At 60.1% G+C, this 27,667-nt stretch overlaps 1 protein-coding gene across 5 annotated transcripts; it reads right to left on the reverse strand.

Moving 5' to 3' along the window:
* Nucleotides 1-690: 690 nt before the first annotated feature.
* SRL (sarcalumenin) lies at nucleotides 691-27,337 on the reverse strand. 5 transcript variants are annotated; one of them, XM_075436683.1, is made up of 8 exons: nucleotides 27,261-27,337; nucleotides 17,347-18,450; nucleotides 15,585-15,680; nucleotides 14,647-14,742; nucleotides 10,852-10,887; nucleotides 6,250-6,366; nucleotides 5,291-5,524; nucleotides 691-4,483 (listed from the first exon to the last, which is right to left on the reverse strand). In XM_075436683.1, exons 1-8 carry the CDS (start codon nucleotides 27,319-27,321, stop codon nucleotides 3,672-3,674), a joined length of 2,556 nt encoding a protein of 851 aa, XP_075292798.1. In that variant the 5' UTR covers nucleotides 27,322-27,337; the 3' UTR covers nucleotides 691-3,671. The 5 variants fall into 5 exon arrangements, with proteins under 5 accessions (XP_075292798.1, XP_075292797.1, XP_075292801.1 ...); XM_075436682.1 differs by having other exon boundaries at nucleotides 15,585-15,683; XM_075436686.1 differs by lacking the exon at nucleotides 17,347-18,450 and having other exon boundaries at nucleotides 15,585-15,683.
* Nucleotides 27,338-27,667: the final 330 nt, after the last annotated feature.

A 27,667-nucleotide genomic window follows, 5' to 3' on the forward strand; every position in this document is an offset into this window, starting at 1 on the left:
GCCGCTGCGCAGAGCATGCCCGCGTGCCGCCAGCCCACCGTGCCGCCGAGGCGGGCGAGCTGAGCGCTGGTGCTGCCGGCAAGGGTGCATCGCAGGGCAGCCTGCCTGCCGCAGCGCGCATGGGCCCATGGCCGTGACTCAGCCCCGCGGCTGCCAGCGCTCGCTGATGGCCCCACGGCTCCGGCGTCTCCCCAGGGCTTCGTGCCGAAGACCCCCCAGGTGGATCAGAGCCGGCTTTGTGCCAGGCCGCAGCAGACCCTGCGGCGGAGGGGAAGGTTAGGTTGGCTTTTCTCTCTGAGCGCTCAGCATGGCGGGGCCTCCATGAGGGGAGGCGGAGGAGGAGGACGACTGCAAGCAAAGCAGGCTTAGAAGACATCTCCTGGTGCAGGTGGGAGCAAGGTTGTGTCCCACCAGGGAGAATCGCGCTGTCCTGAAGCGCAAAGCGGAGGAGCTGGGGCTCGCTTTGCCCATTTGTGCCTGTGGCACGGAAAGCCAGGCTGGAAAAGGCAACCAAACAGCCCAGGCGTGGCTGGCAGATCCCGTGCGAGGGATGGGTGCCAGGCCAGGGTGCAGGAAAGGAGACGGGAGCTCCTGCCTCGTTCCCTGCAGCTGCACCCCCTAGGCCACCTCAGCCCCAGCGCTCGCACCGCACCGGCAGGAGAAACAGAGCAAACATCTCCAGGGAGCGTGTTCGGAAAATACCGGGTTTTATTAGACAGGCTGATGTTCGAGCTGACAGTTTTATCCCAATGCGCACGATCCCGGGCATCTGCGTGGGCCTGTGTCCCAGCTCCCGCACTTCTGCGATGCCCTTGGGCGAGACGCTCACCCCCCTCCCCAGCTCCATGGGCGCAGGGCTTGGTGTTTCTTGGCAAAATGATCTCCCTGCTCCCCATTTCCACCCCTGGATCCCCAGAGCCCTTGTAAGAAAGCTCAGAAACAGCTGGGCTGGGGATGACAGTCTCCTGGGACTGACAGCCACTTGGATCCACGGGACAGAAAGCATCTCGGTGTCAGCATCTCCCCGAGCCGACACGGAGCCAAATCAGCATGCATCACAGGGAGCGGAAAACAGCCCCAGCTTCAGACCACCGCTGCCATCGATTTGGAAAAAGAACCCTAACGTACGGTATCGAGGGGAGGGAAAGGTTTTGGCTGTCACAGAGGAGCCCCATCCAGGACACTGGCACCAGGGCTTTGCACAGGGTGTGTGGGTGCTGAAGGGAGAGAAAGGGAGGACAGGAGGCAATGGGTGCTGGAGGATAAAGAGAAAGAAAAGGGAAACAGAGAAGGGATGGGGAGAACGGTGGGAGCAGCCTGAGAGCAGAGCAATGGTGCCTTCGGGTTCAAAGCCATAATGGAGAGTCCGAGCTCCTTCCTGGGATGGGGGGGCCTTTCCCTGGGCACCCCAGAGCCCAAGGGCTTTGGGGGACAGGGCAGCAAGGAAAGAGATGGCGCGATACGGCACCTGCAAATAGAAACATTTGATGGCCTTTGCTTGCCATGACGGTGAGACGCAGTGTGACGGCAGGAACAGTGACAATATCAGCCCGTTTCTTTCAGTGCTTCTAGTACATCAGCTCTTAAGAAAACCATGCAGACTAGCCCGGTGGAGGAGAGTGAGAGCTGAGGAGGACCAGGTGAGACTCTGACGAGCAGCAGGATCACTTACAAGAAAGAAGAAGGAACATCAGCAGGGAGGCAGCAGCTCTGGGGCAGGTTTGAGACCTCATGGCGCTGACTCACGAGCACATCACTGCTCTCCAGGCTGTGCTGGCTGCTGCTTTCTCTGACACTCCGCTTGCCTTCGCTTGTACCACTGGTCCCCTCTGCGCTGTGGGCAAAATCCCTCTGCGCAAGCCATGCCCCTTCCCATGCTTGGACGTAGATCTGGGTTTTGTCTTCAGCAGTTCAAAGGTAGATTCCTACCTCAAAGCAGAGGCAAAGGAGCATGGAAGTCCCTGGGGCAGCATCCACTCAAACTCATCTGGACTCAAAAGGACGTCTTCTTCGCAGTGCCTGGCCTCAGTGCCAAGGGACAGGGAGCCTCCACAGACCTTCTGCCCTAGCCCACGTCCCGTTGGGCACGTGGAGACAAGGGGCGCTGCCCTTCACACCCTTCCCATCACAACACAGCCTTCCATCCCCAGCTTTCTCTTTCCCTCTTTCATTCCTTTTGCCTTTTTCTTGCCTCACCCGGCACCTCCATGTCTTCTTGTTCCTGTCCAAGGTAAGTTGCTCTGCTCCAGAGGTTTCCTGGAGAGCAGGACCTTGTGGTCATTTGGCAGGAGGAACGAGAAAGGTCATTCAGCAGGTCATTGGCGATCTTGCCGATGCCGGTCTCCATCCAGGGCAACATCTACCTCTTGGTTGGATTGTGCTTGGCTCAGCAGCCAGACGTGCTGGCCGTGAGTGCCAAGTGACAAGGCCACCCCTAATCCCCTGGCTTTCACTGCCAGGTTTCAAGGTCAGCTGTCCAAGGGGAACCTTACCCTGCCCGGGTGCTTCCAGAGCAATACTCCTTCTCCTCCCAGGACTGAGCATTGATGCACAGAGATGAGTCAACAAAATCATGGCTAAAATGAGGGGAGTTCGGTGAACAAGCCAGAGAAACCTGGCTGGGCTTCCTAGGGAGAACAGAGCAGCAGATGGGCAAAATGGATGCAGCTAGTGACCCCCATTCCACAGAGCGCAAAAACACAGGGGTCTGAGTCTGACAAAACAGCAACATGGACTTCAACAAGGTCAAACTGCCAAACTCTTCACCCTCGGAGCCCTGCTGACCCTCAGGCTTGACTTGCCAGCATGGGTTTTTGAGGTTGAAGGCACACGCAGGCACCAAGTGCCCTGTCCCTGTGCTGGCCCAGGGAGAGGAAAACCTACTCATGGCTCCTTGCGGGACTGTGGGGTTTGGGGTGCTGGCCCTCCTCCTCCAGCACAGCTCAGCCAGTCCTGGCAGCTCCTTTCCAGCCCACTTCTTCCTCTGACATGGACTTGCAAATCCCATCACAGCTACCTGTCTGGAGCTACAAATGCCCCTGCAAAAGCTCTTTCTTAAGGCGCACACCCAGGTGAAGGCTGCAGAAGTTCAACTCAGCTGTTAAGTGAAAGGAGAACTCACCAAGCAACCTGAAAGTCTCGGAAAGAAAAATGAGATCGCTATTTGTAGAGATTTGTAGGGTGTTTGTGCCTGAAAACAGCATCTGGGACCTGGGCTCTCTTTCCTTGGCCAGCGCATTGCCCTAGGGCTCCCGGTGATGCCCTGGCTTAGTGCTTCACCGCTCTCCCCTGTGCTCTCATGCCGTGCCCTCGTTCTCACTCCCTGCCGGCTTCGGGGATGCAGAGGTTGAAACTCCTGTTCATGCACTCTTGGCACCAGTGAAAATCAGCTACAGTTCTAGCTCACCGTGCATTACTCATACTTTCAGCTTAAATATTGCCTTCTACTCAAAAGAAAAAAGATAAAATGTCAGGAATTCACAGTTTTTATTCTCTTTCTTATGCCCACCCGTCTTCCCCTGCCATCGATGTCAATGACTCAAAGTCTTCGTTGCACAGTAGCCTTTGCCAGTGTGGCACTCAAAGGGTTAACAAACCACGGCTTCTTGGACAGATAAGACATAAGCTCATTCACCACTAGGAACACGTGGAGGGTTATATTACAGAACACCTTAGGGTTTCCTGTAGCGATTCTTTGGGGTTTCGCCACAGCCAGTGATGTCGCAGGAGAGAACATTGGGCTTCTTCCCCAAGCCAATGCTTCCCAAGAGATCGGGAAGCTCGCGAGTGATGGCCTTCTCAATCTTGTCTAGGAAACACCCTCCCATGTAGGAACACTGCTGAGACAGCAGCTTAAAACTGGTGATGGGGTTGATGCCAAAGAAGTCCTTGTAAGCCTCGCGGTTGGGGAGGTCAAATTTGCTGACATTGGTCTTTGCCAGAATGGACTTAAAGATAAAGAACTTGTCAGGATCTTCCACAATGTCCCTGAACACCAGTTCTCCATCGCTAAAGAAGGTCATTTTGTCTTTGTAGGTCTGTAGATAGCGATCGACCAAAAGGGCGTGGATGCGCACCCGGATGGCATGCTGGCGTATGAAGGCAATCTTATTTTCCATCCTGTTCTCAATCACCTGGTTGAGATCTTCTAGGAGCGATATCTCTTCTTTGAGGAACAGGTCTTTGTGGGTATCTGGATGGTACTCCTGGGGCCAGAAGGAGCTAACATACACCCTGGGTGGCTCTGTGACGTTGATGAGAGGAGCCAGGCTCCAGAATAAGGCACCATAGACTCTCATGAGCTCCTGGGTAGCCAGGCTGTCGGCTTTGTTCAAAATGATTCGGATCTGAGACTCGCGGCCCTTCAGCTGGCGAAACAGCATCTCCAGCTCCAAGCCCACGTCCAGCTTCGTAGGATCAAAAACAACGAAGATGAGGTCAGCTCTGTCAATGAACCACTGGCACACATCATTGAACGGGTAACCTTGAGGAGAGGAAAGAGACAAATCCAGCAGAAATGGCCAGCACAGGAGGAGTCCTTTCAGGTCAATGGATAGATAAATCTTGAGCCTGCTGTGTCTAGATAAATCTTGAGCCTGCTGTGTCTCACGCCCTGTCTGGGTTGGACAGGGTGTGAGAAACAACGGACTTCCCATGAAGCCCAGAACCTGTTTCTCATGTGCTGAAAACAGTTCAGAGTTTCTTGGCATGAAAACCCATCCCTGTGTGTCTGGGCCTGTGACTACGTGTCTCCCTCAGCCTCATCTCGAAACCTTCTTTCTCCCTGCTGCTGGCCACGGATTCCCGCCACTCCTGTGAGCAGATACCAGCCACATTATTTCTCTCCCCACTGGGCACCAAGTGGGTCAAGAAGCCCTGCTGATCTGTCCTGGCGTTCCAGGTGCTGTGGGGATAGTGCTTCTCTGGGCCCTCCTTTAGCACTAGCCTTTGGCAAAGCCTGGCTACAAGGGTGACAAATGGGGCATTGAATGTCGAGCCAAGGCAGACAATCAATGGCCCAAGGAGTCCCCAGGAGATACCTTGCCCAAACACCTGACTGTCACACCTCCAAACAGCAGAAACGGCTGCTCTAACTGATGTTCAGGTGTGTTCCCCAGGCCCCAGTTTCTGCTGCCATGGCCATGGGCAGACAAACATCACCATCCCCTCCAACGCAAGACCACTTTTGTAGCCTAGGGCTCTTCCCCATGGTGCTTCAGTCATCTTTGTCATCTCACATCGTTATGACATCTTTTCTGGAGTCACTTAGGTGAACTCAGTAAACCCCTACCTCGTTCTTGCTGCTTGCGGTTTTCAATGATGCCCGGTGTGTCCACGAAGGTGACTCGCTCCAGCAGTTTGTGGGGCACCTCGATCCCTATCAGCTTCTCCAGGAAGTTCTGCCCAAACTTCTCCAGGGGCGAGAAGGAGCGGGCGCTGTCAGCAGCCATCACGATGCCCTCGATGGTCTTCAGCTTGGGGCCGTGCATGATGACAGTGAATTCGGAGGTGGTGGGTTCTGCCCCTGCCCAGCAATGAGAGGAGCAGCAGAGCTGTGAAATCCATGCCAGGCAATGGACATGACAGGGCTGGCCTGGGACTAGCCTGGGAGCTCAGGAGCATTTCTTGCTTGCCAAGGGATGCTGGGGGAAGGCAAGCAGTGGGGCCATGAAATTGTTGCCAAACCTCTTGAGAACGTGCTAGCAGGGCTGTTTTCTGCAGAGACTGGTTGTTCTGGAAGTGGCCTGACAGCACAGGGCACTCTGGAGAACCACCTCCTGGGAGCCTTCATTACCTTGGCACAGAGCTGACCACGGACGTCTGCCCTCAGCTGCAAGATGACATCCGCGGGAGCAGGGAAGAGGGAAGAGGAATGGCTTTTCTCCTGAGAGGGTGAACTAGTTTGCTCCACTTGAGGAGGGGAGAGGAGAAGATGAAGGCGAGTTCCCCTTGTGACATGACTGCTGCTCTCGCAGTCAGGAGTGGTGAGCCCTGCACTGTGGGATGGGGATGCTGCAGGGTCAGGTGCCCTCCTCCTGCTCAGGGAGGGGGGAAAGGCCCTGGGCTGTGGTGGGGAACCTCTCCCTCCATGTGGCACTGCAGCTGGGTGGCACGGACCAGATTGCAACCTCCCTGCCATAACGAGGGGGATCGAAGAGATGCGGCCAGGAACTGCTGACTGCGGGGATGCAGAAACGCAGGCACCAGCGCACTCTCGGCAGAGCAGGGAGGGAGCGGTGAGCGTGGTACCTGTGTAGAGCTGGTAGGGAGTGTCATCCAGCCCAAGGAGGTAGTTTATCATGGAGGATTTGCCGACGCTCCATGGTCCCAGGAATAGCACCATTGGTTTGGAAGTGATCTCCCCATCTGCAGAGAGGGGAAATAACAAGAGGAAGTGAAGAAACAATAGCTGTCACCGCCAGGTGATTAAGTCCCAGCTGTAATGAACATCCCATCCGAGTGGCGCGGTGATGCCGCCGGGGAAACAGCCGCCCTTTGGGGCCACCAGCCATTTGCGAGCCAAGGCATTGCCCAGCAACAGGCCCCAGTGTCTGCACGAGTGGGACATCACCATGCTCAGCGGAAGACCCCACCTTGCTGCAGTGAGAGCGAACCTTGTCTGATCTGCTCTGAGGTTTGGCCTTTCTTAGACTACGGGAGGACTTCAAGGTCTTTTAAACCTTGTCTCAGTTCGGTTCGTGTTTAGCCAGAGTCAGTTTAGGGCTGGCTGCAGCGGGACTGTTGTCTGAAGGCAGCTGCTGCGAAGCATGGGACATGCGAACGAGGTGGCCATGCTGTAACCAGGCGAACGCCTCGTGTAAAGGGAGCTGGCATGGTTGAAGGAGCAACACTTTGGTGTCGTGCTTGGCATAAGCGTGGTGCGAGCCTTGGCCTGGCTGCCTTCATTGCATTTCTGCCATACCCTCGCAGGGATCTGCCCCCAAGTCATGGCTCCGAGCCTTCCGATCGAGCAGAAGGTCTCTGCCCACCTGTGGGCTGGGTGTGAGGGTCCAGCCCAGAATGGGGAGGGGAGGCTGGGCAAATGGCCCCACTTTGGGCTTGGGGAAGGCCAGGCGGAGAATGAACTGCAGTCCCCACCCCACACTCTTCAAGTCCTGCAGTTTGCTAAGGGGCTCAGGGAGGCTGGTGGTGGGCCCGTAAGGACCTGTCCTGATGCCAAGCAATCGGTCTGGGAGCTCGGAAGTCCCTGGACACATTCTGCCACTGCCCCGGGAGCAATCCCTGCTCAAGCGGGACTTGTGCAGTCACACAGCTTGACCCCCAGCCCCCAGGCCACTGGGCAGGCAGCCGGTGGAGCCGGAGGAGCCCCTGGCCCATGCCAGCCCCCAAGCCATACCCAGGATAGCCGGGATCCTGCTAGTCAACTCAAGTCCAGGTCAGGCCAGAAATGGAAATAAAAACTGGAGGAGTGAGTTCCTGCTGGTGGGAACCTTCCCTGTGCCCGTTTGTGTACCAGCACTGATATAGTCTGATGAACCCGGGTGGGGAATGGTGCTGGGAGAGCCGTGGTGGCAGACGGCAGAGAGCAGAGCAAGCTGTGGCCACCCTGCCATGGTGTCAACTCAGCGCAGCCCTTGGGCATCTGCTGCAGGTGGGGACGTGCCCGGCAGCAGGCACTTGCTGCTCCCCACCCCTGGCAGCAGGGACTCACGCTCTTGTCCCCTTCCCCATCCTGGCGCAGGGTGGGAGAGGGCCCGTCCCCCTGTCCAGCGCAGGGGCTGGATGCCACCAGAGGAGATGGGAGCTGCTGTCCCTCAGCCAGAGGTGAGCCTTCCCCGTGGCCCAGGGTGAGAAGATGCCCTTAGAGGACCCACATTGCTCTCAGGACCTCGTCTTCAGCCCCACTTCTAAAGCAGAGCTGTTCTCCCTGTGCTGGCTGAGAGAGCCCGCTGCTCCCATGGCTGCTGCCCACACAGGAGCCAGCAGCTTCCCAGCAAGCCGGGGATCCGTTTCCAAGGTGGGGAAGTCACAAAGCCTGCATGGTGCTGAGCTCCCACTCCCAAGGGTGCTGGAGGGCCCTGCATGGCATCTCCACACCGAACCCATCCAACCATGGGTGCAGGAGTTGGGCAGAGCATGCCAGCCTCCTCCTGCCTACATCTGCCCATCACAGGGCCACCGTGTCATGGCTGGGGAAGGGAATGGGCTGAGGACACCTCTCCGAGAGGCACAGCTGCGTCCACGCAGCTCAACCCTCCTCCCTGAAGCAGGGCAGCCACATCTGAACGGGGGGACAACCCTGCCCGCTGCCCTCTCCCTGCCTGCGAGCTGCGAGGATCCAACGTTGCCTTGTCACGCAGGAGAAAAACATGTTGAAACCTCGGACTTTCGTTATTAATCATTCCTCTGTGCCACTCTATCACTGCTACTCTGTTCACTTGCCGGCTTTAATTGGGTTTCAGATTATTATTATTATCCCCTGTGAAGTCGTGCCAGAGGTTTGAGGCGGGTCCCCGCGTGCTCTTTCATAACGCGTTCCTGGCGAGGCGTGGTTGTGTGAACGCAGGCAGCCCGCATGCCCCGGCTCCACTTCACGACCCCACCTCTGCCCCGCTGTGCCGAGGCGGGCAGCGATGCAGGCAGCACCCCTGCTGCGTCACCAACAGCTCGCCGAGACCTTCTCTTCCCCTTGCTTTGGGAACTGGGCGCTGGCACCCTATGGGCTCTGTGGGCAGTGCCTGGCACTGGATCCTTGGGGCTCTCCAGGTAGCACAGCAGCTCCGAGGATGTGAGGCCATGTGTGGGTCCTCCTTATTGCTGCTGCCCAGGGGCATCTCCCACCCAGGAGGGTGCTGGCCTGGCATCTGTCCCTGCTATGTCTGTCTGGCACCGATTTGCGTCACCTGGATGGTCCAGCCAGGGCAGAAGAGCCGGTCCTCGCCAGCAGCAGGGCAGGGATGGCAGCAGCTCCATCACGGCGGCTCTCTCCAGCCACCCTGTGGCTGCTCGCTCCCAGCCCAGCCTGCCTCACGCCCAGCTCAAGCTCATTCCAGCTGAAGCTCACCTCAGCTCAAACTCATCCCGGCTCAAGCCAGGCACGTCCCGGTGGCATTTGCAGAAGGGGTCGCACACCAATGCGTGATCCGGCCCTGCCTGCGGGCAGGGGGGTCCTCAAACCTGTGGTACTGCTTAAAACGAGGCAGCTTAAAACGCAGCTACTCTCAGCTGCCAGGTCTGCAGGGTAAAGAGCATGTGGTGATCCGGCAAAGCACCCGGCAAACAAGGCCAGGAAGGTCATGTCTCCCTCCACAGAGCCTGCATTTGTCTTGGACTGCTCAGCTCTGGGGGTAGGAGGAATTTGAATGCCCAAAAAGGTTTTTTTTTCCTAGAGCAGTGGCTTTCTGTGAGGTTTTTCCATGTTGCTTGCAACGCCAGACTTGGGTGGGAGCACTGCTGCTCTGGGGCTGGGATTAACCCTGGGCCGGGTCTTCTCCCTCCTTGTCCTCAAGCCCTGTGGAGGGGCCTGGTGTCAGCTCACCCCCTGTTGTGCAAGTCTGTCTCGAGGATGCTTGGCACAGCGGAGGACGCAGCAAAACCTCCCCCCTCTCCTTGTTCACACTGAGCCGTGGTCACGATGGTCTTGCTTTCTCCTCAAACCACCCAGGAAGGCTGAAACACCCAGGGAGACTCTCCCGGCATCACCCACATTGCCACTCCATCCCAGCACCCCAAATGCCGCCGGTCACTCTGCCGCCGGCATGGACGCACTGCCCGGCAGCCCTTGGAGGACTGGCCAGCTTGCACACGAAAAGCCACGCGTGTAGCCGCGCGGCACGTGTGCCGGCACCCGGCGGGATGAGCTGCACGTGGCTGCAGACCGCCTGCGCCTGCCTCCACGCCATGCTCCACGCGCGCGTACGCCCACGCTAGCAGCATGCGCAGGCGCGTGTGTGCGCCTGCAGCTAGAGATGCAGATAAGACAGCTATCAAAATATGCTATATATATCTGCAACCCTCCCCACTGCCGGCACGCTGGCAGGACAGGCAGCCAGAGGCCCTCCGGGCGCTGGCAGGGCTGCACCGCGTCCAGGGTCGGGGGGTGGAGGAACCCGCTTCGGCAGGATCTGGCCGTGTGGAGGAGCCCGTTTTGGCAGGATCCAGCACCGGGAGCCATGGGGTAGGACACGAGGACTAGAAGATGGGATTTCCCTGCCTCGTATGGCAGCAGTGACATTGTCCTCGTGGCCCAGCACCGGACCCAGGGGAAGGGCTGGGTGTTGGCTGGTGCTTCTTGGCCCATCTCCCATCTCCTGCTTCCCCGGGGGGCCTGGCAGCACACCCCGAGCAGGACAGGCAGGGAGAGGAGCCAGCTCTGGCTCCCAAGGGGGCTGAGGCCGCTGCACAGGGGCCAGCCTGTGCTACTGGGACAGCTGCTGTGGGCTCATCGGCTTAAACTGCAGCCGAGAGGGATCAAGGGTGGACATCCAGTTTCTGCACGTAGGAGGGTGAAGGGCAGGAAGAGCTTCCCTGCAGGGTGGGAAATCTCCTGGGCTCCTCTGGTTCACGACGTGGGTGGGAGATCGGCCCACAGGTCCACCACAAACACCTTTGAGCCGTCGCTAGAGGAACACGTGACCTCTTGCGTCTTCACCCAAGAGGGAAAGATGTCAAAGCCTGGGCGAGGTGGGGATGCACAGAGTCAGGCCTGCAACAACCAAGTGTGGTGACACACATGCTGAGCCCTGGTAGGGCTGGGGACGCCGATAACCAGGGTCTGCTCAGTGCCTGGGAAGTGTGGTCCTTGCTGGGGCAGGTGAATAGGAAAGCTGGAGGCCAGCAAAGAGTTTAGGCAGCGCTGGCAGCATGCAGGTAGCAGGCAGCGATACCAACCTGTGGCAGAGGAGCCCAGGGTGCGTCCGGGATAAGCTGTTAGCAGGGCACACGGGGAGAGAGAAAAGGTACCGTGAGTCAAAGGAGGGACGCGGACGCCCGGGTCTGGCCCAGGCCACGGAGGGAGCTGAAGACTGGCCCTGACCTTCTCGTGGGCAGGAAAAGCCAGCGACAGCCACATTCCCAGCAGGAGAGAAGGAGTTACAGTCTGTGAGCAATGAGACACTCAACTACCAGGACAAGCACGAAACCCCACTGTGCCCAGCACACTGGGGATGTGGCTTGGGGGAGCAGCCCCAGAAGAGCTGCCATGTCTGAGATGGCACCCCAACCCCCCTGCCCCGCTTAGCAGCGTGCTTGCCTCCCCCAGTAACACTCGCTGAGCAAACAGAGCCCAACAAGCCATGGTAACGGCAGCAGCCAACCCCGATAAGTGTCCTGACCACCCCAGCAGCGTGGTTACCCGTGTCCAGCCCCAGAGTGGCTGGCAATGGCAACTGGGAGGTCATTCCCTATACAGGCACGCTGATCAGCACATACACGGTAACCAGCATGCACCACAAACCAGCATGACTTCACAGCAAGCTTCCCATCACCAGGCTGGGAGAGTCCCTCGCCCCTGACCTAGGGACAGTCCCCACGGGATGGCCCTGTCGTGACCAAGCACACAGGCGGACCCAGCCGGAGGGGCACGCACCCGCGAGGGATGGCAGAGCAGAGGCGCAGGAGGGCGGCGGGCAGGGATAAGGAGACAGCACCTGCGGGGCTTAAACACGCTGTAAGCAGGGGAGTGGGGTCAGTTTTCCCGGGATGCACCCCAGCAATTCAGAGTCTTAGGCTGGCGATGACAGATCCCCCGGGACAGGAGGTACTCATCTACACGGGTGTTTCTGCAAGCTGCGAGGAGCAGAAGGGTTCCTTGAATTACACCGGCCAGTGCACGCGAGAGGAGCCGATGGGAAGGGAGACAAAATGGAGGGCCGCTGTGTAATGGAGGGGCGAAGGTGCTTGCAATGGCACCCCTCTATATTGGCTTACACCTCCAAAGGTCACACATATTCCATGACAGGCCTGCCCGCCGCTCTCCCAGCTGTCCTGCTCCTCCCGGCCAGCTGAGCCGGCAGCTCTGTGCCCTCCCGCCTCCCCCCCACCATGGGGGTGGGCACAGGCAGAGAGGCTGGGGTATCTCCCACCTTGCAGGGACACGACTGATTCAACGGACTGGCACAGGACAGGGCCACCATACACAGGATGCAGCTGAGAAGGCTCCCTCAGCCCCACTCTATCCTCACCCGACTTATTAAGCAATGGGGGCTCTCTGGGCCAACTAACTAATTTGCAGGTTTCTCTAATTACACTTACTAATGAGGGATTGGGAAAAGCTGGATCTGTGGGTATTAAAGGCAAACTGCTAGGCTTCAGCCTTCTGGGCTGAGGTTGTATGTGCTGGAGTATGGCTGGGTTGTCAGAATTGCTCCAGGAGTTTGGTGGCAGGAGGAACATCTCTTGATGGGAGTATGGCTGAGATGAGGGCTGCAGACATCACGGCGTCCATGTGCTGTTTCCTGGTCTGTCAGGTGTGTATCAGGAAGCTGTGACCATGGGTTACCAGTTCTGGGGTGCGTCTGGACTGCTGGGAGGGTGCCATGTGGGACACAGCAGGGTGTGCTGGGAGCTGACCTGGGGAACTGCTAGCTGAGGGATAGTTGTTACTTGTGGTGAAGCAGAACAGGCTGTGGTGTGAGCTGAGGCTGTGAGGAGCGCTGGGGTCTGGGGCTGGGAAAGCACAAGGGTTGGTGGCTGTTTCCTCAGGAGCTGGGAGGGAGGAAGACAGCAGGTGCCTGAGAAATACTCATTACCTCCCAGAAAGTGGGCAGGGAGGTGGGCGCTTGGGCGCGGGAAGGCTGAATGGCATGGGGGGATGTGCACTGGGAGCTGAGGCTGGGGGTTGTGCCCTCTGGCAGTGAACAGCAAAGCAAGGGTTACAAACTGGGAGCCCACCAGCTGCCCCTGTAACCCTAAATGTTCTCCTAAGCAGTGCCCCAGGCTGAGCTGACAGTAAATGCAGAAGCTTGCACTGCCACCAGCACAGACCAAAGCAGCTTGGAGGGGAGGTTGGGGCTGAATCTGTGAGCTCCAGGATGGAGACAGCTGGCACAGGGCATGGCTGGGCTGTCCTTGCTGCAAGGTGCCACCGCTGAAGAGGCTGTGGGGACGCACACCGGGGTGCCAACCCTACATCTCCTGGTGCTCCTTCCCTAGGCACGTGGCTGCGTGAGGGAGGGGACAGACCAGCACTCTGGGTGGGTGACAGTCTGTGGGGCACCCCTCCTCTGCTGGCTGCCGCATGGTGTGTTGTTATGACCCCTCCAGTTACCCTCCCACCCAGCAAGCGGGTCGTGGTCCTCAGCTGCTGGCAAGCAGCACAGAGCGAGGCAGGCAAAGGCAGCAACACGCAGCTGGCTGCGGGAGGCAGCTAGGCACGGCTTATCTTCTACAGATCCTACAGATGCCCCCTCCAGAACCCCGGTGGGTGGGTGGTGGATGGTGTCCGGGGTGCTCTGTGTCTTGAGGGGACAAGACCTGGGCATGTGATGAGGGCTCTGCAGACCCACCCCATGCTCCCCACTGGCTTTACACTGGAAATGGGCTGGCTGGATATGGAGACATTCAAGTCTGCTTACAAAATGTCTGACATGGATTTAGGAGTTGCATTTGGGCTGCAGTGGGGGTTCCTATAAAGCAGGGCTTCTGCTCTATGAGGAGGTGACCCACGGGTTTGCCCAGACTAATGTGGGACCCATGCACTGGTGGAGCAGAGTCCAGCTGCAAATGAGAGGTCCGTGTGGAGGATATATCTGGGCCCTGGCTCCCCAGGAGGGAGGGCATGGCTCCAGGATGTGCAAGGCTGGAAACCTGGGGAGGCAGGCAGAACTTCAGGGCAAGGAGCAACCCTGGCAGGAGGCTGGAATGGGCATGCAGCTGTGGGATGCAGGCAGTGGGGACTCTGGCATCCCCTGCCTGCCCAACCAAGGTGCAGGGGGCATCTGGCCCTGGTTCAGGACAGGGCTTGAGTGGGAGCTCACAGGAGGGTTACTCCAGTGAACAGGGACCTTGGGCTTGAGCCATCTGTGCTTGGAAAATGAGGCTGCTTGTGTCATGTGAGTCACAAGAGCTTCCTGTGGCTTGTCAGCATCTTGGGGCCAGGGCTGCACTTTCCTCTTCTGGAGGCACGTGCACTGCTGGGGCTCAGGCCAAGCCAATGCCAGTGGCCACAGCAACCTGTTCTCCTGATCCGAATGTCTGTAACTGCCAAGGCGTGGAAATTCTAACTTGTAGGATGAGTGAAGGCTGCTGAGCTTGAGGGATACCCTGCCTGCATGGCTGTGTCCCATACTGAGCAGGAAGGATGCCAGCTTCGGCCACCCCTAGGAAGCTCATCCCCAGCCTTGAGAGGTCCTAAGCTTCCTTGCCAAGCCTGTTTCACTGGGCCATGATCTCTGCTTGGCATGGGTACAGGGCATTGATGTTGAGCAGGTGGAGGACCTGAAGCAGGCAGAGGTCAATTCTCAGCCTACACAGATGGTCCTGACAGCAGATGGGCTGAGGCAGATGCAGGAATGCCTGCCGCTGGGTTCACTAGGGCAAGTCCTCCAAGCCTAGCATGTTCACGGCCGCCTTGGGAAGCTGTGAAGGAAGACAAACTATCTGAGGTTTCCATGATCTGCTCTCTGCGCTGTTACCTGCATCCCAATGACCTGATGGTGCTGGAGACCCCGGTGCCCGCGGCGTTACCTGTGATCTCATGCTGCCTCAGCTCATTGTATCTGTAGGACTGCTCCAGGGGCTTGATGGAGGAGTGGTAGATCTTCCTCAGCCGCTGCAGTACTCCTGCAGGGGCAGAAGCATGTGGAGGGGTGAAAGGCAAACCACATCACCCTGGCTGAGTCCCTCCCAGGTAAGCTGCTGAGCATTCCCTGCAGATCTTGAGGGTGACTCAGCCACGGATCAAGGGACTTGGCTAGCAGTCAAAATCTTGGCCAAACTGATCCCAGTCATGCATTTTGATGCCCCTCCCTGCTTATGTTTCCTGCTGGGCACTGTCCCCATCTGCTGCTGGTCTTGCACATGCCAGCAGCTGATGGAAGGAACATCTTTCATTAATGCTGTTTAGCACTCAACACTCATGATCACAAAAGCCCTCCATGATGGTGCCAGGGACCCATGACACAGCCCTTCAGCTGCTGTGTAGAAGAAAGAAGGAACTTTTCCTGCAGAGGCATTTGTCACTTGCTTCCCAGTCCAGACTGCCTGTGGGGCCAGCAGAAGCAAGGCTTATAATAGCAAAAGTCAATAAATAATCAGAATAAAAATCCGACCCCTGTATGTTGCCCTGGGTTTCTCTGGTCAGCAGTGTGGCTGGCTTGGGCTGGTTCACCTTCTACATTTTCCAGCATGTCTGCCTTCTTTAGTCTTGTATGCTCTTGGGGCTGTCTTTAAAATACCTAAAGTATTTTATACCTAAGTATACCGGCGAGCAGCAAAAGGGCTGTTATGGAAGATATGGTGTTGCTGGGCCTACAAGAACTAAGGTTAAAATCAAGACACTCTAGGGAGGGGAGATCCCATCCATGCTCTAGGTGCAGCAGAATAGTGAGGAGTTTGTCCTGCGGGGATTGCATGGGCTGCAGGAGCAGGGCATGCATGGCTTGGTGCCCCCAGGGCCCCCTCACCTGAGAAATCATCGGCAGGTTTGTCCTCGTTCAGCTTGAGGGTGCTCTCCAAGTGGGACCGGTCGCGCTTGGTCGGCTCGCTGGCATCTTCAACCTCTTCTGGAGGAAAAAACAAGGAGACCTGTTACTGCCAGAGCTGGGGACGCAACACAGGAGCTCACACAAGCAGCTGCCAGGGAGAGGGCATGGGGGAGCACGCACACCCTGTGCCCATGGACCCATCATGCTCCTTGGCAGCTGCTGTCGCCTTTGGCTCGCTGCACAGTTTCTCTTTTGCAAAGGCTCCTGAAGACTCAGCAGAGGCTGCCAGAGCTCTGGCTGCTGGGGGAAGCATTGTGGGCAATGCCTTGGCTGGCAAGGGTGGCACGTCATGTCTGCTGGGGGGGAGTGAGGGCTGGCTGCTTGCAGGGAATGCAAAGGATGTGCCTGGAAGGGGCTCCCGGGGCTGGGGAGTAGTGAGAGCACGCAGGGCAGCTGCTGCCTGACCAGGCCCCCCGCGTGTCCCCCGGCAGCTGCAGCTTCTCCAGGGCTAAGCCTTGGCTGCAGGTGTGCTCTGCTCTGCCTGCCTGCCTGCCTGTCCGTCTGCTCCCCCCAAAATTACACATTGAGCCAGAGACCTGAGGATGTGCAAGGCTGGGGCTGACTCTTGAGAGACCTGACCCACCCCAGCTGCCTCGCCTTTGCCAGTGGGGTCATGCCCTCCCACTGCTGCCCTCGTATCAGGCTGGAGCCCTCTGCGTGGGGCCCTGGCTCGGGGTGGTCCTGGGGACCCCACGGCTCCGTGCCAGGCCCAGAGAGCTGCCTCTGCCTGTGGTAGGGAGACAGACGTGTCCTCACCCCGGAGGTGCTGGCACACAAGGGTCCTGGGCAGCTCCAAGTGCTTTCTGATATCAAGAGCTGGATCAGGCTTTAGTTGGGGTTTGGGGGCAGGTCTGGGGACACCTGTGTGCTGGCTGGCTGGGCTGGGGGTACCTGGGCCAAGCAGGGCACTGCCGAGCCCCACAGATTTGTTGAGTGTCTACTGAGTGTTGGGCTGGGGAAGACCTTTTCACTTGCCAAGTAAAGCCACAGAGACCAAACTGAGTTTCCCTTTTGACACAAGTGGGAACTTTTTGAGCTGGGACGTTAGAGATGAAAGCAGAAAAAGACTCTGCTGGGTCCAAAGGTCGCTGCCCAACCCGTGGTCCAAAGTCCACAAGCGTTTCTAGGAAATTGTGGTGGTGGGGTGTCCCTTTTCCTTAGCTGTCCTTTCAGTGCCCAGAACTGGACCTTCGACGACTCGTCGGTTGGAGCTAGCTATTCACACATACCCGACGAGGCAAGGGCTGGTGGACAAGAGGCCCACCAGCCCAGGCAACGTCCTGCCCGTGCACCAAGAGAGACAGGGGTCTGGAGGACTCTGAGGGTGGAGAGCCTTAAGAGGTCTGCGGATGCTGAAAGGGGCCTGGGTGTTAAATCTCTTAGCCGTGTCCACAGCCCAGAGAAGAAATCATGGGCTTAAAGCGCAGCGAGGGAAATGTCGGACAGCTTTGGTCTCGCTGCGATGAGCGCTGGCGTTGCAGGCGTCTGCAGGCTCTTGCCTGTGCCTTCAGTGCCCACGGCCGGCCCAGCCTTGCAGCGGTTAGGGGCAGGCATGGGAAGCACAAGCGTTAGGAGAGGGCCATGCACTAGGCGCAGTTTAATGTGCCAAGCTCAGCTCCGCTGGGGGTTGATAGTAGGTCACTCTCGCTGCTACAGCACACCGACAAGAAAAGACTCCAACCTATCTGGCCGTGCCGGAGCTTGGCAGCAGCGGGGTTGGTGCTGAGGTCAGGCAGGATCTCCTTTTCCACCAGCGATGGCTTGTCTGCAAGGGGGTCTTCTACAACTGCCGGCGGGTCTTCTGCTGTTGGTGGGTCTTCTACAACTGCCGGCGGGTCTTCTGCTGTTGGTGGGTCTTCTACAACTGCCGGCGGGTCTTCTAGTGCTGGTGGGTCTTCTACAACTGCTGGCGGGTCTTCTACAACTGCCAGCGGGTCTTCTGCCGCTGGAGGATTCTCCACTGCTGCTGGTGGATCTTCTGCTGCCAGTGGGTCTTCCACCTCTGCTGGCGGGTCTTCTGCTGCATCCCCACAGGGTGGGTGATGGCAACTGGTAGGGCCATCCCTGGCTTCTCCCTTGCCGGCAGCTGCTGGTCTGCCACGACCCCTTTTGCTGGCAGCGCTGGCCACTTCCCTGTCGTCCCCTTCATTTCCATTCTCTGTCCCCACTGGCCCGGCACCATCTTCGTCAGACTCTCCCTCCTCCTCAGACTCTCCCTCCTCCTCAGACTCTTCCTCACCTCCATCTTCCTCAGACTCGCCATGTTCATCTTCCTCAGACTCCCCCTGCTCGTCATCTTCCTCAGAGCTCTGCTCGCCCCCTTCCTCTTCGTCTTTGGGAGCAGACACTGGTCTTGGCTCCTTCTTTTGCTCTTCCCCAGGCTGCCCTTGCTCCTCAGAGACTCCTTCCTTAGTGCCAGGCTCCTCATCCTCCTGGGCATGGAAGCCATCTTGTAGGCCCGGACTGTGATTCCCTTCATGATGCGCTGCCTCAGGGGTGCCTGATGTGCTGTCCTCCCCAGGACCCTCCTGGCCCTTCTCCATGGTGATAACCTCTGGCTGGCCATCCCCTGGCCCCAGGTGCCCGCTCAGACCACCCACTGGCTCTTCCTCCCCCTCGCCACGTCCCTCCTCAGCAGTGCCAGGCAAGGAGGTGTTGGCGGGGCCACCATCTTGGTCCTCCTCAGGGCTGCCGTTGGCTGCCTTATCCTGCAGCCTGGGCTCTGTGGCTGGCAAGGGGCTCTCAGCAGCACCGCCGACATGGTCCATGCCGGGGGCGTTTGGCTCTAAACGATGAGAACAGCTCAGTCAGTCTTACCCGTGCCGGCACATGGCTACTGGGGCACCCAATGGCCCCTGTCAGCACCGGGGAGGGCACGAGGGAGGATTTGTGGCTGTTACCAAGAGGTTTAAATGCCTTCTTAAACCTTCTCTAGTTCCACCTCAGTTTTCTGGCACTGTCGCAAGAAGCTGGGTGCAAAGAGGCATTTGTGGGGGGGCAAAGCTGATGCTAGCAGGGGGCCCTACGGCTGTGCTGGCCATGGCTGCTGCCCGCTGCGAAGCACTGCAGGAAGGCGGCAAAGCAGCCCTAAAAAACAGGGGGAAAAGAAATAATGAAAAGTGTAGCTCAAGGGGCTGCGGGCACTTGGCAGGTTAAAAGGGTCCTTCCCCAGCCCTGCCTTGGGAGAGCGTAGCCAGCACTGCCATGGCGGGTGGCTGGGTGAGGGGGATGAAGGGTGAGGGGCTCCCAGCACAGACCCTGCCTTTGCACGGGAAGGACCTGACCCCGGCAGCAGGGCTTGGGAGCTATTTATTGTGAGCATCCCTTCACTAGGAAAGCATTTGCCGCGCTGTGCGGCTGGCGGGGACACAATGAGTTTGTTCTGCAGCCCGGGAGAAGCCATCCGTATTTTCCATAGGCCTCCAACTGCAACTTAACATTAGTCAACGGGTGCCAAAAATAAAAGATCACCAGCTATACTGTCTCTGTTACAAACAGTTGCTGCTAGTCTAAATAATCCCCTGAAACGTCTAATGCCTGCATACCAGGGAAGCGTTTCAGAGGAAAATAATTCCTTTGTACTCCAGCTGGCAAGCAGATGCCAACCAGGGGAAAATGCTATCTCCACCCGGGCCGTGGGGAGGAGAGTGGGCAGTGCCGGGCATGGGGAGCGCTGGCCATGGCCACTCAGCTGGCACCCAGCCTTCTCCTCTGGCTCTTGCACTGCCTCCGTGCCGGGGAGCCACGAGGCCGTGTGTCCTGTTGAGCATCGGCAGAGCCTCGCTGGCCTCAGCAAAGCTACGGTGCTGGGGCTCGCTGGGCTTGGCTGTCGGGGACCGCGGCGACTGGGCACAGGAGAACCCGAGCCAGGTCAGCACGATGCCACCCCCACACCACTTTGCCCGCTGCAAGCTGGTTTGCCATGGCCGGGGATGCTGGGCAGCAGGTCGCATCTCTATCCACGGTGGGGCTGGTGGTGGGCTCACACCGGGGATGAGCCATGCCAATGGCGGGCAGGGACGGGGCACGTCTTAGCCTGCGCAGGTTTCCAGTCGCCCTCATGTGCAGCCTGGCACTGCGGAGCTGCTGCTGCGGCCCCTCGCCCCACCGAAACCAGATGCGCAGTCACCCTCAACCTGCCCTCCCCAACCTCCCCCGTCCTTGGCTGGCATGCGGCTTGCAGGTGCCTCCAAGCTCCCAGCTCAGCTCCCAGATGGAGGGACACGGGTCCTGCGCAGCTACTGGAGCACCCCTCTCCTTCAGGTCACCTTCCCGTGGGATGCCCAGGGTGCCCAGCCTGCTGGGAGCCTCTTGAAGGGGAATGTGCTATGTCTGACCTGCAAAGCCCCGGGTGGCCAGGGGCCAGCATGCTCCTGCCTGGCCCCGGTGGGCTGGAGATCAGCCTGGGTCTCCTGAGTTGTCCCCTTGGCCGACGGGGATGGGGAGATTCTCAGCTTGACCCCAAAATAGCCGGTGACCTGGAGGGCTGGGAGCAGAGCACAGCTGCTCGGGTGGGCATATGGGGAGGGTCAAGGTGGGTCAGGGGGGAGCAGGGCCAGGCAGAGGAGACCCCGCACATCCCCAGGGCTTTGTCCGGGATCTGTGTGTCCCTCTGACCCAAAGCAGGGGGACAGAGGGTCTGTCATCCACCATGGCTGGGCACAATGGCAACCCCAGCGCCCACCATGAGCCGTCCCTTGCTGGAGGAGGGAAATATTCCCTGTTGCTCAGACTAGGGTGTTCCTGCCGGTGTGCTGGTCATGGGCTTTATTTCCTGTGACCTTTAAGGTCTTATATAAAGTCCCTTTCCCCCCTCCACCTCCTTCTCCCTCCTGTTTCCCCTACATGGTCTCCACATCCAGCACAAGATGAATTGTGCTGAGCTGCAGATGGCCAGCCGATGAGCAGCAAAATGGGTCGAAGGTTATGGGCTTAACACCCTCTGTGTGCCCGCCGGAGGCTAAAAATACGGCCCAGCGACCGTACAGGGGGATCAGAAGGAGCAGCTTGATGAGGTGTGGGCAGTGAAGCACCAGCCCCTCGGCCGCTGGACCCAGACAACGGTGACGTCCGCTCCTGGGGCCCATCCTGTGGGTCCCCGTGGGCTCTGGGAGGGAGCGGGGACAGCCACGTCGTAAAGCGACTCCGGGGCTCCCCTTGTCTGTGCCCTGCTTTGTGCCGAGCGCCCGGGTGGCATCGGAGAGGAGCCCTTGCCCTGCGCCCTTTGGGGACCCGACCTCCCAGCCGGTCCCCGGCTTGTGCTGCCCTTCCCGCCCCGAATCTCACGCCTGTCTGGAGGGCTGGGAGGGCTGTCAGCTGCCTGGGGACACCTTCCCCAGCGGTGACACCACTGTGGGCCACAACCGTGGGGACGGGGATCTCACGGCAGGGACACAGATGCCAGCGCTGGTTTGCACCCAGTAAAAGGGCATGTGGAAAGGATGAGGATGGCTCCGCGGGGCTGGATGTGACCCTGCCACGGGGTCCCATCCAACCCCGCCTACGGCCACCTGGAACGGCAACGTCCCAGCACCAAAACGGGTCCTCCAGGAGGGACAGGGGACGGCCAGGAGGGACAGATGGGCACAGGTGGCCCCGGGAGGGACACTCTCCCCCTCCAGCAGAAATAGGAGCCTCGAGCGTGGGGCTGGCGATGCACGGTGCCACGGGGATGGCTTTTCGCACGCCCCCTTTTCCTGCCCCATCCCGGTCCCTGCGGTGCATAGGGAGACCACCGGCTTCTGCTCTCCCCTCGACCTCACAGTGGGATTCTGGGGGGGAGCGTGCACCCCAAACCTGTCTGTCCCTTCCTTTTTGGGCAAAGGCAAGGCTGAAGGCAGCCCGAGGGCTGTGCTTTGTTCTGACAAAGTCCTCTGAAACCTCACGGAAAGTGGCTGGACCCAAAGGAGCCGCAGCCCCATGACTCTTGGCCCTGGCCTGGCAAGGGCCGGCCCCTGCCTGCCCTGGGCATCGGGGAGCGGGTGCAGTACCCGGGCATTAAGATGCTCCGTGCCTCTGCCAGCCTGGCTGCTGCAAAAAGTAAATCAAGGTGGATTAGCCCCACAACGCTGACCTTTCTGTGACAACTAGCCCTTCCCAGGGGGGAGGCAGGGCCAGGGGAGCCCAAAGCGGGGGCCGTGCCCCTCACCCAGGCTCAGGACTGGGCACCCCCAGCCTTGCAGCCCACCCCGGGTCCTCGGCCGAAGTGTGGCAGAGGATGGCATCTCCTCCCCATTCTTCCCGTGCCTCAGTTTCCCACTCTGTGCGATCCCAGCAGAGCCTGGTGCTGCTGCCGAGCCCCGCGGAGAAAGCCCCTGGTCTTTTATTACCCTTCGGCAGCTCCGATGGCCAAGCCAGCGCTGCAGGCACCGGCGCAGGAGGGAGCCCAGCTGCAGCACCAGTCTGGAGCTGGCCAGGCCAACACCACCGACTGGGAGAGCAAAGTGTCCCCAAACGGCACAGGAAGCCCAAGGGACACAGGCATGAGGGTGGCCAAGGGTGGGACTGGCTCTCCGGACCCTTGTGCACCCCAAAGCCCAGGACAGCCAGGCACAGAATCCCGTCCCAGAGGCTCTGTGATCCCAAGGCGCCAGCAAAAAGCAAGTATTTTCCAGTTTTTCTATGCAGAGGCCAGTGTGGGTATAGGAAACAGCTTTGTCAGACTAACTTGACCTCATTTGTGGAGGAGATTTTTAAATTAATTTGGAAAAAAATAAAAAAGATTTGATTTCTATGAATGGTCGGCTAGAACTGCGTGACATTTTCATTAAGAAAGAGCAAAGAAACCTCACCAGGACACACCAGAGGGATTAAAACCAGGCTTGGCGCTTTCTAAATATAGAGATGGAAATGGGGAATCACTTCTGCGGGATATTTTTTGACTGTCCCTACAGGGTGCCCACCCTAAAGATTTGGAAGAAAACCTGAACTCCTGACTTGCAGCAGACACCAAGCTGAGGGTGGTGGAACGTAAAGCACCTGTGACTCCCTGGCCGGGGGGGATCTGGGTCCGCAAGTGAACAGGCTGTGAGAAAACGGCACGTGTTTCGGCACAGGCAGATCTCATGCTGCATGCTGAGGAATGTTCCCCTCCCCCCCCTCTCTGCCGAGGTGTCCCATGGGGGGTCCGCAGCCCTGGGGAGATGCTGAGGGACCTGAGGCTGAGCGTGGCTGAACGTGGCGATGGCAGAACAGGGACCGCCATGGCTGAGGCTGGAGGAGCCCCTTCCTCCAGAGGAGGGTTTCCTGCGAGGTCACGCCCGTCCTGTCCCCAGGGCCTCCAGCGACCAGAGGCTTCACCAACCCACCCCAAGGGTCTGCTGGTGGCCTCAAGGGACATCCTTCACGCACTCAGTGTGAGCCTTCCCCAGGGGAGACTCCCCATCCTTCTTCTTTTGTCATCCCAAGGATTCCTGGTCACCTGGGCAGGACAGGGAAAGCCCTTGCACTTGTCAACCTGATTTTCATGCCTGATGATCCGTTGTCCCACAAGATACTCAAACCCTTGGGAATGTCTGGGCAGAGAGGCTGTCTGGCTGTGCCGAGCAGTGGTACCCAACCCCGGGGGCTTCCCCCTCACCCCCCGCCACAGGACAGGGGATCCCAGCTCAGCCATCACGCAGGGACGGGGCCGCGGCTCTGAGCCCTTTCCACACGTACCCCCACGAGCGGGGAGTTGGGCAGGGTCAAGCCAAGCGCCCGGCTGGCACCGGGGCCGTGCTGCTGCTGCCAACGCCCCAGCCTGGCTCGGGATGCCTGGCCGGAGACTCCCCGGCCCCTCCGCCAGCCCCCCGCCGGCACACGAGCTTGCCGGCTTCCTTGGGCTATCACTTACAAGGGAAATGTCCCCGCGGGCTGAAAATAGCCCGGCCGAGCCGTGCCAAGGCACCAGCACCCGCTGCTATTCCTGCAGCGCCTGGGGAAGGGTGATTTTGTGAGCGATTCGGTCACCCTTGGACCCGACGGCCAGGCTGGGGTTCGGCACCCCAGCAAGCCAGTTCTCCCAGTGCAAGGAGCCAGTGCAGGGACACGACGGGGACATGGGGACACGGCGAGAGTGCGGCCCACCTTGGGGTCCCTCCCAGCCCCACGCCATCCCACAGGGATCTGCCAGTGCCCCTGTGCCGCCGGGGCCATGCCCAAGCAAAACGTCCTCACTATGCTGCTCGGCTGGCTGTCACCTACACACGGGGCCAAGGATGGCTGACGGGAGAGAGCATCACCACGCAGCCAACATCTGCCTTGCCTTGCTTGGCCAGCCATTATGGGAGAGCTGGGGCACCCATGGGGGCCGAGATCTCCTCCTGGCGAGGTGCCAGGGATGTGACAGGGATGTAGGTGACCAAGATATGTGGGTGGCGGAGGCACCCCGAGCCCTTTGCCTCACTGGGGCTGTGACACCCAACGGCAGCGGTGCCCATGGTTGTGCCAGTGCTGGGGGGAGGGTGAAGGACAGTCTGGTAGGGTTTCACTGGGACTCAGAGGTCCCCCACCTCCAGGCAAGCTCATCACCTTGAGGGGCATTTGTCTGGGATGGTCGGGGTGGGGAGTCCAGGATGGGCAGAGCTGGAGCTCACCCATGGGTGCTGTGTCCTGGGTTCTGAGCCCGCCTGAGGTGACACAACCCAGGTAGTGGAACCCACCCCAAGACATTCTGTCCTGGGAGGTGGAGCCCACCCCGAGGTGACGTGTCCTGGGTGATGGGAACCACCCCAACATGCCACGAGGAGCTGGTGACAGAGCCCGTTCCAAGATGACACATCCCAGGCTGAGGCAGGATGAGGATTCCCGGGGCGATGGCCCACGCTGACTGTCACCAGGAGAGGTGTGTGCCAGCCCCCTGCTGCCCTCTGCACTTGCTGCAGGAGGATGCCAGCATGCCAGGGCTTTCCTTGACTCCTCGCCCGCCTCGGCGGTGCTGACGGCACAGCCCGGCATAGCCCTCCCACTCAAACCTGTGACGGCTGCGGGGGCCAAGGGGTCCCCAGGGCGAAGCTGCTGAACGTGGTGGCTGGGCACTGCCCCACCAGAGTCCCTGTGGCCCATTCCTGGTGGCCGCGGGGACTCGCCATGGTCACCCAGCCCGGAAGGGATGGCCGGGCTCTGCCCGACATACAAGTGCAGGGAGAAGAAGACTCCTGCGTGGGAGCAGGGACGTGGCAGTGAGCAAGCACCCTCACCCCGAGGGTGCCCAGCCCCGCGGTGGGTGCTGGCCCCACCGGGGGTCCCGTCCGCTCTGGGGAGCTTTGCCAGCCCTGGCCATGGAGCTGCACGAGCGTGGGTGCGGGGCCCTTCCCACTGCCCCGGACTTTGGGAGCGGTGACAGGGCCCCAGCAGCCCCAAGTGTCACCAAACCCTCTGGGTGCTGCGGCCCCGGCAGCGTGTCCTGGTGCTGCAGTGCATGGCAGAGGGGACTGTGCCTCGGCCAGGGACCCCGGAGACTCGTCACCCTCACAGCCAGCCATGGCTGCTGGAGGGGGGATGGGTGTCAGTTTTGCAACCCTGTTCTCCCTCCCTGGAGGGAGACCACAACCCGAAACCTGCTTCGCCATGTCAGGCCGGTGACCCGCCACCACTACCCGCAAGAAAAGAGCAGCTTTACCCCAGAGACCCCCCTCTGTGCCAAGATGGAGGTCAGGATGGTTAACCTGGCCATGCCCACACACGCTGGAGGAGCCACCCCAAAGCCAGCCCTCGCCCCGAGGACTGCACCCCTCCACAAAGCATTGATGAAGATCCCAGGTTCCCACTGGGCTCCTCCTCCCACCTTCTCCTTGCCGAAGCGGGGTTAAATGGGAAGACAAGGCCCAAAAATGGGACACCCCCTGCCCCGAGCCACCTTCTGCACCCCAAAGGAGCCCAGGTCTGAGAGCCCGACTTTGCGCCAAAGGATAAGCAAAATCCTTTGCGCAAACCCCACCGGTCCCCGTGTAGCAGAACGACGGGCAGGAGATGTGCCATGGCTTGTGTCTTTTTCCCAGATCTACAGGACTGGGGTGAAATACAGGATCCTCCCCCCCATAAGAAGAAGACACCGAGGGTGAGGGCTCAGCGCACTCCAGCTGCCCCTCGAAGATGGCTCTGGGTCTCCAGACCCCCCAGGCACCTCCCAGCCCCGGAGCCTCCTCGGAGCCGGGGGATCCCGACACAGGGTGCTGGTGACGAGGTGCCCAACGCCATGCCCGGCCCCACAGCGTCACCCAGGCTGCTCCCTCACTGTCTGTTGCAGCTCGGGCCGTGCCAGCCTCTGTGCCAGCCTCAGCACAACCAAGAGCTGGGCTGGTGGTCACCCGTCGTGGTGACAAGCCCCTGATGTCCCACCGGGCCACCAGCCCAGCCTAGGGTGGCACCAGCCACCAGCCATGGACGTAGAGGACATTTCCATGCCCGCCGTCCCCAGACCCAACGTGCAGCCCCGCAGAGGTCACCCCACCGCTGGCGGTGTGCGTCGCCGGCCCCAAAACCCATTGATTTGTGAGAATGGTCCAAGATGCCCTTAAAAGGCCAAAACTCGGCGGGGCCGGGGGTGCCGGGTGCTGGAAGGTGGCAGCTGCGGGTGCCCGCGCGCGAGGCGGCAGCAGCGCAGGGCGGGGGGCCGGTGGCCGGGGGGGCCTGGGCGGCTGCAGGGAGCACAGTGTCCCCTTACACGGCTGTTTCCATACTTAGCCGCCCCCCTCCCAGCATCACGGCCGCCGGAGCCCGGCCAGGCAGAGAACCGGCCCAAATTAACTCAAGGGCAAGCAAGGGTACCGGCGAGGCTGCGCAGCCCCAAGGGACGCCCGGCCGGGGACAGGGTGCTGAGCAGGGCCGGAATGGCCCGGGAAAGGGGGTCCCTGGTCACCCAAAGTGCTGTCTTGCTTGGCAGGTCCTTGGGTGGTGGGGGAGATCCCCTCCCAGAGCAAACAGTCCACCCCCATCCTGCTCTGACTACAGGGTGCCCCAGCACCCCGGCAGTCTCCTCCAAGTCCTCACAGCCCAAAACCGAGCCGCCGCAGCACCCAGGGGTGATACTGACCCCAGGCATTTTGGCAGCAGCACAGCCCCCCACTCCGGCTACAGAGGGGGGACCCCAGCCCGCACTCCCCCACTCAGTCCCTCCTGGCCATGGTCCCACCACCACATTTCCCTCCACATTTTGGGGGGACTCTGCAGCCCTGGCACAGCTATCGGGGAGCCAGGATCGCTGTACCCCTGCCACCCTGTCCTGCTCCTAGCACCCACGCAGTCCTGGGGCGCGGGCTGGGCTCCCCAGGCACCCCAATTCCTCACCTGCACCCCCAGCCCTGTGGGCACGCACACCCCGATGAACACCCCCAGCCCCACGGGTACCTGCAGCCCCGTGGGCACCCACAGCCCTGACGAACACCCCCAGCCCCATGGGCACCCCCCAGCCCGATAGGTGCCTGCAGCCCTGCTCAGTGTGCACCCCCCCATAGACACCAACTGCCCCACGAGCACCCACAGCCCCACGGCACCAGCAACCCCATGGGGACCCGCAACCCCGCGGGGGCACCCGCAGCCCCGTGGGGACCCCCGCAGCCCCGTGGGGACCCCGCAGCCCCTCATGGGGACCCCACAGCCCGGCAGCAGCCGTACCTGCCGTGCCGAGGAGCAGGAGCGAAGCCACGCAGCAGCAGAACAGGTTGAGGCCCTTCATGGTGGCTGCCAGGAGCTCCCTGCCGCTCGCTGCCTCTATTTATACAGCGGGCGCGGGCGCGGGGCAGGGCAGGCAGGCAGCTGCCGGCACAGATGCTGCCACCGCCGCTCGGTCACTCCCGGGGGGCCCTGGGGATGGGGACGGGGCATGGCGGCAGGGCTGCAGCAGCAGGAAAGGCTCTGGTCAGGGATGCGATGGCATGGGACACCTCCTGGCACGGGGTCCCTGGGGTGGCACTGCCCATGCGGGGTCACCGTCCCTGTCACAGCATCCCACTGTCATGGGGTAGGGGGTTGCCCACGCGCTGCCCCATTTTATTCAGCCCCTTTTTGGCTGGAGCAGGATT

Source organism: Opisthocomus hoazin, chromosome 15, assembly GCF_030867145.1.
Source record: "Opisthocomus hoazin isolate bOpiHoa1 chromosome 15, bOpiHoa1.hap1, whole genome shotgun sequence".
Taxonomy (NCBI): Eukaryota; Metazoa; Chordata; class Aves; order Opisthocomiformes; family Opisthocomidae; genus Opisthocomus; species Opisthocomus hoazin.